The sequence below is a fragment of the Vespa velutina genome, chromosome 2 (genome assembly GCF_912470025.1).
Source record: "Vespa velutina chromosome 2, iVesVel2.1, whole genome shotgun sequence".
Classification (NCBI taxonomy): Eukaryota; Metazoa; Arthropoda; class Insecta; order Hymenoptera; family Vespidae; genus Vespa; species Vespa velutina.
The window spans coordinates 8,710,459-8,723,094 of record NC_062189.1 but is presented as its reverse complement, the minus strand read 5'-3'; the positions used below and the strand labels follow the sequence as shown (position 1 = coordinate 8,723,094).

General features: G+C 30.0%; 4 protein-coding genes across 6 annotated transcripts; 2 read left to right on the top strand and 2 right to left on the bottom strand.

Moving 5' to 3' along the window:
• The first annotated feature begins 127 nt into the window (after positions 1-127).
• On the top strand, positions 128-2,886 carry LOC124946615. The gene is made up of 3 exons (XM_047487507.1): positions 128-964; positions 1,034-1,587; positions 1,680-2,886. The coding sequence occupies exons 1-3, from the start codon at positions 271-273 to the stop codon at positions 1,743-1,745; spliced, it is 1,314 nt and encodes a 437-aa protein (XP_047343463.1). The 5' UTR covers positions 128-270; the 3' UTR covers positions 1,746-2,886.
• On the bottom strand, positions 1,847-5,673 carry LOC124946612 (heat shock 70 kDa protein cognate 4-like). Of its 2 annotated transcripts, XM_047487498.1 has the most exons (5): positions 5,338-5,672; positions 4,767-4,865; positions 4,474-4,694; positions 2,705-3,949; positions 1,847-2,580 (listed from the first exon to the last, which is right to left on the bottom strand). In XM_047487498.1, the coding sequence occupies exons 3-5, from the start codon at positions 4,676-4,678 to the stop codon at positions 2,099-2,101; spliced, it is 1,932 nt and encodes a 643-aa protein (XP_047343454.1). In that variant the 5' UTR covers positions 4,679-4,694; positions 4,767-4,865; positions 5,338-5,672; the 3' UTR covers positions 1,847-2,098. The 2 variants fall into 2 exon arrangements, with proteins under 2 accessions (XP_047343454.1, XP_047343455.1); XM_047487499.1 differs by lacking the exon at positions 4,767-4,865 and having other exon boundaries at positions 5,338-5,673.
• LOC124946610 (DNA mismatch repair protein Mlh1) lies at positions 3,182-10,314 on the top strand. The gene is made up of 10 exons (XM_047487494.1): positions 3,182-5,655; positions 6,517-6,776; positions 6,842-6,905; positions 6,976-7,175; positions 7,253-7,481; positions 7,575-7,776; positions 7,854-9,069; positions 9,155-9,218; positions 9,317-9,515; positions 9,582-10,314. The coding sequence occupies exons 2-10, from the start codon at positions 6,664-6,666 to the stop codon at positions 9,872-9,874; spliced, it is 2,580 nt and encodes an 859-aa protein (XP_047343450.1). The 5' UTR covers positions 3,182-5,655; positions 6,517-6,663; the 3' UTR covers positions 9,875-10,314.
• LOC124946616 (grpE protein homolog 1, mitochondrial) lies at positions 9,553-11,893 on the bottom strand. Of its 2 annotated transcripts, none has more exons than XM_047487508.1 (4): positions 11,716-11,893; positions 10,853-11,279; positions 10,689-10,772; positions 9,553-10,578 (listed from the first exon to the last, which is right to left on the bottom strand). In XM_047487508.1, exons 1-4 carry the CDS (start codon positions 11,802-11,804, stop codon positions 10,471-10,473), a joined length of 708 nt encoding a protein of 235 aa, XP_047343464.1. In that variant the 5' UTR covers positions 11,805-11,893; the 3' UTR covers positions 9,553-10,470. The 2 variants fall into 2 exon arrangements, with proteins under 2 accessions (XP_047343464.1, XP_047343465.1); XM_047487509.1 differs by lacking the exon at positions 11,716-11,893 and adding an exon at positions 11,423-11,460.
• Positions 11,894-12,636: the final 743 nt, after the last annotated feature.

Below are 12,636 nucleotides of genomic sequence, written 5' to 3'. Positions count from 1 at the left end.
TGCGTGTAACGAACGAACAATGCGTGTCTTTCGTGCGTAGTACTATACAGAAACCAAATTTAATTTCCCTAAAAGGGCGCGATGAAGTCCTTTCGACTAAATTTATCACCATCTTGTAAATTTTACACGAGGTCATAACGCATGATTTTTACGTTCTCTCAAAATTGTAAACGTTCCTACCAGCTTTAGTATCAAACCATCCAGTATTCTTGAAAAATAAACGCGACATTCAAGTGATCTCACTCTTACTTGTTTTAAACATTCGACAAAATGGAAGACGAAATGAGCGTGCAAGTTGAACAAAGAACGACATCGATGACCGAAGAAACTTTACGCGTGATAATTTATGTCTCTTGGTTTCTGGGAGTTGGTATAGCCCGTCCGAAAAGATTACCAAAGTTTGTTACAATAATCGTTCGCGTTCTTCATTTTGGAATCTGCACGGTAATCGTCGCATACGGAGCCATTGATTTTTTCACTTTTGGTACTATTTTTAAGAGCGATATTTACAAGATCATGTATTATATGAACAAGGTCATGTGCTATGTCTCATCCTATTATTACGTTTTCCATGGCATCAGCCATTACGGGAAGTGGCCACTGCTAATGAATAAAATAGAACAATTAAATAAAAAGATCATACGGGAGGTATCGATGAATGAACGATCGATTAAGACGGTTCAGATCTTGGCCGTCATATTGACATTTTTTTTGGGACCAGTGTCTCTATTAATACATGCTCTCTATTACTATTTCACTTTACCAGAAGAGATATTCGCTTCCGACCTCCTTCTGTACTATACCATCGCTCAGTCTGCAATCAACAGTTTCGTTTTCGATACCGTCGTCTACGTGATCTGTAATAGATTTAGAAAGATCAATAGAATGATTGAGCTACTAGACAACAAGTTGGTTGCCTCCTTAATCGCATTCAAGATTCGTCGTATAAGAGAATTACACAATGGTAAATGAGATTATAGAAAAATTAGATCTTTTATCGTCAATATTTTAATCTCAAAACTTAATTCCGTAGGTGTTTGCGAGTTGGTGACTCTCATAAATGACATACATGGTGTACAACTTCTTCTTTGCTCGGCCAATTCGTTCACGATGGTCGTTGCGACGCTCTTTCGAATTTACATGAGTGTTGTTGAGCATAATTACACTTTCATGCTGATAAATAACATCATTTGGATTATCTATGCAGGACAATTCGCGCTGATGTGCTGGGTATGTACGCTAACCAATCGAGAATTCAAGAAGACAGGTGTATTAATACACTCTATCATTCCAAATCATGAGAAAAAGGATCGCGATAAACCGTCGTCTATTCTGGCGATTTGCAACGAACACGATTATTCGTTACAAATGCATCAACAACAGCAACATGAAGATCGTCGACGAATTTCTCTCGACATCGGTAGATTCGGTTTAAACTACTTCAGCATGGAAAATCTGTTACGGTCAAATATCGAACGTGACTGTGTCAGAAATGAAATAAATGATTTCTCGAATCAACTTCAGCAACAACCAATCTCTTTTACCGCCTGCGATTTCTTTGAAATAAACAACGCTCTCTTGACTGGTGTAAGTCCACCGGATTCGATCAATATAAACAAATTATCCTAATATTTCATTATATTCTTTGATCAAGTAGTAATTTAATTCATATTTTTTAGTTCATAGGTGTTATTACGACTTACTTGATAATCCTCGTTCAATTCTATCAACCTGAAAACGTTTAAATCAAATAAATATCATTAATGAGAATCAATAGAACGATAAATAATATTCAATGGTAATCCTAATAAAAATAAGGACGAGTCGGATAAATCTCAACATCTAATTCTTAAAAACAACATTTATTGAAGATTAAAAAAATATTCTCAAGCACTATCTGAATAAAAACATGTACAGTGACGGTCATATTCAGCAAAAAAAATACATATAAAGACAAAAGGAGCTGATAGTATAGATTCACACGAATAATGTATGCACCACCAAGTATCAAATTTAGTTCATTTCAAAGAGTTAAGGAGAAATAAATAAATTATAAAAGACATAATAAAAAAAAATGCTCGATATAATGAGATGATTTTTAATCAACTTCTTCAATGGTGGGTCCACCACCAGCGCCACCGCCGGCACCAGTAGCAGGTCTGCTAGGAAACCCACCAGCAGCACCGCCAGCATCTTGATACAATTTAGTAACTATGGGATTGCAAACTGACTCCAACTCCTTTTGCTTATCCAGAAATTCCTCCTTCTCTGCTAGCTGATTACTATCCATCCAAGAGATGACCTCGTTGCACTTGTTAAGAATCTTCTGCTTGTCTGAAGCATCTATCTTATCCTTCACCTTCTCGTCCTCCATCGTACTCTTCATGTTGAAGCAATAAGATTCGAGAGCATTCTTAGCACTGATTCTATCTCGTTGTTGTTCGTCTTCATTCCGATATCTCTCAGCCTCATTTACCATCCTTTCGATATCTTCCTTTGACAAACGGCCCTTATCGTTGGTAATCGTGATTTTATTTTCTTTTCCAGTCGACTTTTCAATCGCAGAGACATTCAAGATACCTGAAAAATTAAATAAAAAACGTATATTAAATAACATACATGATAAAGAACGTATAACATGTATAAGATTATTATTGATTGACTATTTGATTTAAATTGTTCAAGCAAACCTTCTCTAACATACCATTGGCATCAATGTCGAAAGTAACTTCGATCTGTGGCACACCTCTCGGTGCTGGTGGAATTCCCGTGAGTTCAAACTTTCCTAAGATATTGTTGTCTTTGGTCATAGCTCTCTCTCCTTCATAAACTTGAATTAGTACACCTGGCTGATTGTCCGAATAAGTGGTGAACGTTTGAGTCTGTTTCGTAGGAATCGTAGTGTTTCTCTTAATCAAAGTCGTCATAACCCCGCCAGCGGTTTCGATACCAAGGGACAACGGCGTAACATCAAGTAGCAGAAGATCTTGAACCTCCTCGGACTTATCACCGTGCAAAATAGCGGCTTGTACAGCGGCTCCATAAGCCACAGCCTCATCAGGATTAATAGATTTGTTCAATTCCTTGCCATTAAAGAAATCTTGCAAGAGTTTCTGTATCTTCGGTATTCTGGTAGATCCACCAACTAAGACGATGCTATGCACCTGTGACTTGTCCATTTTCGCGTCCCTTAAAGCCTTCTCCACCGGTTCTAGAGTGCTCCTAAAGAGATCGGCACATAGTTCCTCAAATCTAGCTCGAGTGATAGAAGTATAAAAATCGATACCCTCAAATAATGAGTCGATTTCAATGCTAGCTTGCGTCGATGAGCTAAGGGTCCTCTTTGCTCTCTCACAAGCCGTTCTCAAGCGTCTAACAGCTCTCTTATTGCTACTCAAGTCTTTCTTGTACTTTCGCTTAAATTCCTGGATAAAATGATTGACCATACGATTGTCAAAGTCCTCGCCACCAAGGTGAGTATCGCCAGCCGTCGATTTCACTTCAAAGATACCGTCTTCGATCGTCAAAATGGAAACATCGAAAGTACCACCACCAAGATCGAAAATCAGCACATTCTTCTCGCCTGACGTCTTTTTATCAAGACCATAGGCTATGGCGGCAGCAGTTGGCTCGTTAATAATACGCAAAACATTCAGACCAGCTATTGCACCGGCATCCTTCGTTGCCTGCCGCTGAGAATCATTAAAATAAGCCGGCACAGTGATAACGGCGTTGGTAACAGTCTTTCCGAGATAAGCCTCTGCCGTTTCTTTCATCTTCGTCAGGACCATCGAAGACACTTCTTCTGGGAAGAAAGTCTTCACTTCGCCCTTATATGTAACCTGAATTTTCGGTTTACCTCCGTCATTCACCACAATGAAAGGCCAATGTTTCATATCACTCTGTACCGTTGAATCATCGAAACGGCGACCAATCAATCGTTTCGCATCTTAAAAAAGATTAATAATTAAAAATGATGAAATATTATTCCAAAAAAATTGTACTGCGAAGAAGGTAAAATGTTGTCTTTAACGTTATATTTTTTCTCCAGAAACATTAAAAATACATGCTGAGTTTTTCTACGAGTTATAATACTATGTCGCAATGATACTATATGTCACAAAACGAATAAATACTACGCTGATCTTGGATCATCACGTGCTCACGACACAACATAGTGTGTTGCATTTATACTATTGCACGAGGTCGTTAACATGAGCATGTAACAAATAAAGAAAATCAAAACGTATTTAATACGTTTGATACAATTATTATCATCGATAATTAAGTTGATTAAATTTTCATTTACTTTGTAATATCTATGCAATCATTAATTAAAAAATGAAAATCACATCGATTTTTCGAAACGTGAGAAAACTTATGTTTGCTCGTCATAATTGAGAAATTTATAACAAAACTAAGATATAACTGTTAATTCATTTCAACTTATTTAATGACAACACAAATACGTACCAAAAATTGTGTTACTTGGATTCATAGCAACTTGATTTTTTGCCGCATCTCCGATCAATCGTTCAGTATCGGTGAAGGCTACATAACTTGGCGTAGTCCGATTTCCTTGATCATTGGCAATAATTTCAACTTTTCCATGTTGAAAGACACCTACGCAGGAATACGTAGTACCCAAATCGATTCCAACCGCCGGAGCCTTTGACATGATTCACACTTTGTCTCTGTCGAAAGACAAATAAAAATATATTATATCGTATTGTTTTCATATATTCCCGCGGACAGTTAAGAATAACCTGTTTTTCGTCAGCTAACTCTTATACTGATTTACGTAGATACGCTTCGAGCATCAACTTGAGTCGAAGTTTCTCGAATCTCGTTCTACTTTACGAGAACTGAAAATAACACTTTCAATTTAGATATGATTATGTAATGTTTCATTTTTCTTTTGTTTTTTTCTTTCTTTTTTTTTTAATAAGGCTTATGATCGAATTAAATTTTATCTTATATCTCTTTTTGTCTCCAAATATACGTTGTACGATATCACCTAGAATGAAATTTTAAACACAGTCGACCAAATAGGATTTATCGATCTCCGTAATGACTATTTCATTCAAAGCTCATTATAAGTATTGAATATAAAAGGAAGAACATATTCTATTTCATCTTCATCCTTTGCTTACTTAAATCTCACAAAACAAAGAAGACAAGAAAGAAAGTAGACAATTTCGATCAAATTTGAATGATAAAACATTTATGATAAAAAATTGATCCAACAAAAATTGTCCAAATACCCAACTTTTTTGAAATTTAAAATAAAACAAGAAGGAAAGGGATAAAAAACGGAAACGAATAAAATGTACTTACTCTTTGTACTCCTTTTTTGATAATAAAAATGATAATCTGTAAATTGTCGCGAATACTTAGACAACGTTTATCACTCGTGGCTGCAAGACTTCTGTAACTTTTCCGTACGGGGAAGTTTTAATAGACTGAATCGCCCGCTTCGAGAAGTTTCTTCGACCGACCAATCCTAATGTCCATTTCGATGATCTTGGCTCGCCATTGGTGGTCAGGCTTTGGCATGCATATAGAGTATATATGTATATATGTATAGCTTATAATTGCGTTTGTCTTGAAGCAAGAAAAGGGATGAAAGTACTGGGACGCGTTATATCGTAAATTGTTCGTAGCTATAATTAACATCGCGAAAAACATTTCTCTTTACTGCGCCAAATATTTCTTCTGATCTAAATATCAACTTTTCCGTAATGATCGGACATCGTATTACTTATTTAATATTAAAATTAACGAATTTATATAACAATTATAATGTTCTTTTTATTTCCTTTGAATTTTTTTAGTTATTTATACATTGTAAGGCATTCTTGAATAGAAATAAATATGTGTTGTGTTGTTACATGCATGAACGTTCATGACGTTTCTAGTACGATATACAACGAAACTTCTATGTATAATCCGAAACTATATTAAGAAATGCAAATTTAACACGATAAAATGATATATATATATATATATATATATATATATATATATATATATATATATATATATAATTATTCACGATAAAAATAAAGATAACCTATATGTAAAATATGAAATTTTTATATGAAATTTCGTAGGCGTAAATTATCAAAGTTATATATCAAATAACTACATTTCTTAAAATACTATAGATAATCATCGAAGATGTATTGGCTGTTAAAAATTTTTTCAATCGATACATTATATGGTGCGAACATAAATTATCTATATAAAAATCAATCAAGATATATTTTTTCAATCTGTGATCATAGTATCTGAATATATAACTATGAAATAAAAATAAATTTAGCCAATTTCGTGAAATTTCTTAAATTTAAAATAAACTTCGAATATAATATTTCAAATATAAATATTTTGCATTTTATATACACACACACGACACACACATATGTTTATACATACAATATAACAATATTGAAAATAACTAATGAGCAAAAAAACTTTTATTACATATTCCGATTGGCATTTAATAAATAAAAGGCACATTAGTGCTGCTCCATGAAGCTTGGTATAGTTCGTATGAATCTGGCGGGAACGAAGAACATTTCAAGTCAACTCGCCGTATATAACCTTCGAAAATTTTTGTTGTAAAAGTTTATTTGGATAGTTTCATTTATTTTTATAAAAATGAATTTACCTGCCAAAATTATGAAATTAGATGAAGTTGTAGTAAATAGAATCGCAGCTGGTGAAATAATTCAGAGACCAGCAAATGCATTAAAGGAATTAATAGAAAACAGGTAATATTTTAATATTGTAAATTCCTTGCATTTCTATTATCATTATATGTATTTTTATATCGTAGCTTAGATGCTAAAGCCACGAATATACAGATAATAGTGAAAGAAGGAGGATTGAAATTATTACAGGTATTTATACTAATTTATCGAGCATATTAAAATGATATTAATGTTTATTGTATAAGTATATGCATTACAGATTCAAGATAATGGTACAGGTATTAAGAAAGATGACATGGAAATTGTATGTGAAAGATTTACTACTAGTAAATTACAAAATTTTGAAGATCTCAAAGCAATATCAACATTTGGATTCCGTGGAGAAGCTTTAGCAAGTATTAGTCATGTTGCTCTTCTAACTATAACAACTAAAACATCTGATGAAAAATGTGCATATAGGTATTATATTTTACTTATAATGATAAATGAAGAGAAATGAAAGAATAATTATTATTATACTTGAATTAATATTTTAGAGCAACATATATTGACAGTAAATTGAAAGAACCACCAAAACCATGTGCTGGTAATCAAGGTACAACAATAACTATTGAAAACTTGTTTTACAATGTTGCAACTAGACGAAAAGCATTGTCCAATGTATCCGAAGAATTTACTAAAATTACAGATGTGGTAATAAAATATGCTATACATAATCCCAAAGTTGGATTTATATTAAAAAAACATGGAGAGACAACACCACAAGTAAAATAATTATTCAAAGTTATTTTAATTTAAAAATATTTAAAATAATATTTATATTTCATTATATATCTAAATTTATTGTACTATTATAAGGTTCGAACAACACATAATTCTACTAAAATGAATAATATAAGAATTTTATATGGAAATCCAGTGGCAAGAGAGTTATTAGAGATTGAGCTTCAAGATGAAAGTTATCAATTTAAAATGCATGCTCTAATAACAAATCCGAATTACACAAGTAAACGGATGATATTTTTATTATTTATTAATAACCGTCTTGTAGAATCTACCCGTAAGTATATTATAAACATAATTTAAAAAGTTTATATAAAATTTCTATCCTATTAATATAGATGTTATTCATTGCAGCAATTAAAAAAATGTTAGAGGAGACATATACAGTATATCTTCCAAAAAAGACTCATCCATTTTGTTACATATCCTTGGAGATTAATTCAAATAATGTTGATGTTAATGTACATCCAACAAAACATGAAGTTAGGTTTCTTCATGAAGACTCTATAATTGAAAAAGTAAAATTGGCTTTGGATGAAAAGTTAGCTGGTGATAGTGCTTCAAGAACCTTTTACTTGCAGGCACGCTTACCAAAAGTAGATGTCACTGAGGAAACTTTGAAAGAAGTTCTACCTGAATTTGAGAAGGATAATTCAGGAAAACAAAAGAAAATACATCAAAGAGATTTAATCAGAACTGATTCTTCTGATCAAAAGCTTGATAAGTTTAATTTTACTATAAATACTGCTATGAAAATAGCTAGAAGTAATAGTTCTGAACAAACGACAGAATCAAATCTTCAAACTGAAAAAGTGCTTGAATTAAAAATGTCAAATGATACTAAAAATAATGTAGTTACAGATAATATTTCTGTAGATGTACAAAAGATAGATATAACAAACAAAAATGCATTTCTCAAACAAAATAGTGAATTACATGAAAAGTATTTACAAAATAATGAATCTGGACATTTAAATACTATTACAAATCAATCAACACAACCCATTTTATCAGAAGCAATTGCATCTACATCAAATAATAGTGTTATTACTACTAATAATATTAATCTGAATACTTACCGAGAAGTTTTACTAATGTCAGAAGCTGATTCAGATGATTCATGTAATGAAAAACAATACGAAATAAATAAATATAATGATTCAATTGCAAAAAATGCACGTAAAAGAGTATATCAATATTTCGGTAATAAGAATATTGAAGATTTGGAAAGAGAACTGCCACAAATAAAACCAATTATTAATATACAAGAACAAAATAATGATAATAAAATGGAACAATGTACTACAGATAATATTGATTGCATATCTCAACAAAGTGTTACTAAAGAAAATAAATCAATACAGGAATTCAAATCTTATTCTGTAAACAATTTTAGAAGAGAAGTAAAATTAACTAGTGTGTTAAAATTAAGAAAACAAGTAGAAGATAACTGTCACCAAGGATTAAGAGAAATTTTATCAAATTTAATATTTGTTGGGTGTATTGATGAAGTATCTACATTGATACAAAGTGGTGTAAATTTATATATATGCAATACCAAAAAATTAGCGTAAGTATAATTTTCTGATACATATCTGATATCTTTCCTGTATATAATTAAAACTAAAAAATCAATTTTTGTTCTATATACTTAGAGAGGAACTATTCTATGAAATTATGCTGTATGATTTTGCTAATTATGGTGTCATAAAATTCTCAGTAAGTTGCATGTAAAATAAGTTCTCTATTAAAAATATCTTAATATTAGAATATCTATGATTCTTTATTACTTTTTACTATTTTTTATTTATTTTTAGGATCCAATATCATTATATGATTTAGCCATCTTAGGATTAGAAACTGAAGAAGCAGGATGGACGGAAGAAGATGGTTCGAAAGAAGAACTAGCTACGAACGTGAAAGAATTATTATTAGAAAAAGCAGATATGATGAAAGAATATTTTTCTATAGTCATAGATAAAAAAGGAAATTTAAAATCATTACCAATATTATTAGGTAATAATGATATATTGTTAATTATTGTTCTACGATATTATATGAAAATAATATATTTATTTTCAGATAAGTACTTTCCATTTGAGGGAGGCTTACCAATATATATTTTGCGCTTATCAACAGAGGTTGATTGGACTACCGAACAGCCATGTTTCCAAAATATTTGCAGAGAAACAGCAAAATACTTCAGTGAAATGAATCCTATTCATAATACACATGACTGGAAATATGTTACAGAACATATTTTATATCCAGCAATTAAGGAAAGTTTATTACCTCCAAAACATTTTGCTCATGACTCAACTATATTGCAAATAGCCAGTTTACCTAATTTATACAAAGTATTTGAAAGATGTTAAGTAATAAATTTTTTCATACCATATTTTTACCTGTGATATTAGCAGTTACATATATATTATCACATATGGAAATCGTATTTCCATCATTTACGTAGAATTTGTAGTATTTTTATAATTATTGGTACTTATTCATTGATATTTATTTTTTATAATTAAAATAGAACCGATAAAATATATATTATATAGAGATGTTACACTTTTTACCGCTTATAATCTTCTACTGATCATATAAAATATTTAAATATATTTGTTTATACTGATTAATAAGTAAAAATTCATTTACATTTAAAAAAAATATCAACAGATTTGTGAAAATGTTAAGTATTATTTTGCAATGCTGTAATGTAAACAAAATTAGAATTATTTCATAATGAAACATACATTGTATAACAGTCTATTAATAAATAAAAAATATTGTTTATCAGTTGTCATAAACTCGACATATTTTTAATGACTTCATTTCATTGTGTAAATCTATTAAATGTCTTCTATATTAAATTACTGTAATATTATGTCATTCCATTTTATATCACTTAACAAATTATCATGTTTATATAATCTATCATATTATAGAATTTATTTTAAGTATATAAAAGTTATCCTTTTGCTACACCAACCAATGCTGGTCTAACTATCCGTTCATGTAGTTTATATCCAATCTTCGATACAACTACAACTGTTCCTGGTTCCTTTCCTTCTACTTCCTAAAAAAATATAACAGGTCATTTATATATTATTTATTTAAAAATTGATAGAATATCTATTATATACATATTATATGTTATATATATTATATTTACTTAAAATTGCTTACTTGTTGAAATAATGCTTCATGTTGGTTTGGATCAAATTTTTCATTGATAGGATTTAAGGATACTAAACCATGTTTCTTAAAAACCTGTTATCAATATATTACTGTAATTATTTGCATTATGTAATCTATATTATAATATATTGTATTTACTAATTATATATTACCTTATGTAGTTGTGCTTCAGTCATTATTAGACCTTCATAAAGCGTTTTTAAATGCGGATTCTTATCTGTTAATTCACTCTTAGGCACACTTTCAGTAGCTTTTCCTAACACATCTGCTACATCTAGAAGATCTTTACAGAAACCTTGAATACCAAAAAGTTTGGCGTCCTCAATTTGCTTCGTCAACCGAACTCTAAGATTCTCTCCATCAGCTAATGCTCTCTTATATTTATCTTCTAAAGTATTTTTTACTTCTTTAAGCTCCACTATTTCTTTGATGAGAAGTTCCATTTCTCCTTTTAACTTTTTTTCAGTCGCTGTTGGTTCTTGCAATGGTGTTTGTGCACCTCCCTCGTTATTTTTTTCTTCAGTTACTGTACTGTATCCTTGCTTTTGCCAAGGAAAAATGCGAGATGTTCGAGACAACCTAGAATTAAAATAATTTTTTTCATAAAATAAAATAGCAAATTAATGTAAATATATTAATGTAAACAAAATAGCAAAATAATGTAAATATGCAAAAAGAGCTGCTAAACTTTTCTACTGACTACAATTTTTTCACTGACTAACATTTTTTCACAGGTACTAATCATGCACACTCACACACCATATAGTGATCAAACAAATAATCAAACTAATTTATACATTTCGTACACGGTATTAATTGTATTGTTTAATTTTTTATTACAAAAATCAGTAAAATTAAACTATTAAAATAAAATAATAAGCAATAATCAACTAATAAGAATAGATTATCTAATAGTTAACCTTACATACATCACAAATATCATTGAAAAGAACTAACTATAAAAGGAATCGAACTTGATTGGTCATATTTATGATGCACTATTCTAAATATTTACCTGAGCAATGAATTTTTATTCATTTGATATACGATATCTGTTGAAAAACGGGCAAATTTCATTGCTACCGGTATCGTGATCGATGCCATGATTTTCAGAAGATTTTAACGAAAGTGTATATTGAATGATGAAATACTACGAGTCTTGTGCTTTAACAGTGGTTCTCATTTTTTAAAATCACAATTTCGAAATAATATATATTCTTATTATTATACGCTTAAAAAGATTAGTCAATAAATTTAATAAATTAATTTCAATATCTATTTTCAATTTGATATATTGATTATAATATTCTTCTTATAGTAAAAATCTAAAGTAATGATTTTCACGAGAATTTAATTAAACAAAAGCCAAATATATAATCGTGTTATTTTATTGGAATGAAGTGGTACAATATAATAAAACAGCATTTGTGAGAATAAAGGCGGTTACTGCAATACCTTATTAATTTTGCAATATTATTACTGTTTATTTAAAAAATGAAATAATTATATTCCAGTGTAGCAAGACAATTATTACTAACAGTGAGACCTTAATTTTGTAATCAAAATCTATGTTCACAAAATAAATTTAAACACTATACATATATATATATATATATATATATATATATATATATATATGTATATATACATATTATATATATATACATATATATATACATATATTATATATATATGTACATATATATGTATTACATCGTACCGTATATTCTTTGTACTGTATAATGCATACTAGATAAATATAATCTCATATTTTTTATCATTCAGCTATGCTGAATTAAAAAAGTAAGGACATGTGAAATTCTTTTACTTCGTTGACAAATCTAATTGAATCAATAAAATCTAACATTTTCATTTCTAATATCGAAATAGTATTATAAAGGCATTTATCAATTACTTATAATCTATGATATGAAAA

Coding starts and splice junctions, on each gene's coding strand:
- LOC124946615 (XM_047487507.1), top strand. CDS start 271: ATGGAAGACGAAATGAGCGTGCAAGTTGAACAAAGAACGACATCGATG. Junction 965..1,033: donor TATAAGAGAATTACACAATG/GTAAATGAGATT, acceptor TTAATTCCGTAG/GTGTTTGCGAGTTGGTGACT. Junction 1,588..1,679: donor ACAACGCTCTCTTGACTGGT/GTAAGTCCACCG, acceptor CATATTTTTTAG/TTCATAGGTGTTATTACGAC.
- LOC124946612 (XM_047487499.1), bottom strand. CDS start 4,678: ATGTCAAAGGCTCCGGCGGTTGGAATCGATTTGGGTACTACGTATTCC. Junction 3,950..4,473: donor TCCAAGTAACACAATTTTTG/GTACGTATTTGT, acceptor ATCTTTTTTAAG/ATGCGAAACGATTGATTGGT. Junction 2,581..2,704: donor TTTCGACATTGATGCCAATG/GTATGTTAGAGA, acceptor TTAATTTTTCAG/GTATCTTGAATGTCTCTGCG.
- LOC124946610 (XM_047487494.1), top strand. CDS start 6,664: ATGAATTTACCTGCCAAAATTATGAAATTAGATGAAGTTGTAGTAAAT. Junction 9,219..9,316: donor ATGGTGTCATAAAATTCTCA/GTAAGTTGCATG, acceptor ATTTATTTTTAG/GATCCAATATCATTATATGA. Junction 9,516..9,581: donor ATCATTACCAATATTATTAG/GTAATAATGATA, acceptor ATTTATTTTCAG/ATAAGTACTTTCCATTTGAG.
- LOC124946616 (XM_047487508.1), bottom strand. CDS start 11,804: ATGGCATCGATCACGATACCGGTAGCAATGAAATTTGCCCGTTTTTCA. Junction 10,773..10,852: donor CTGAAGCACAACTACATAAG/GTAATATATAAT, acceptor TATTGATAACAG/GTTTTTAAGAAACATGGTTT. Junction 10,579..10,688: donor ATGAAGCATTATTTCAACAA/GTAAGCAATTTT, acceptor ATATTTTTTTAG/GAAGTAGAAGGAAAGGAACC.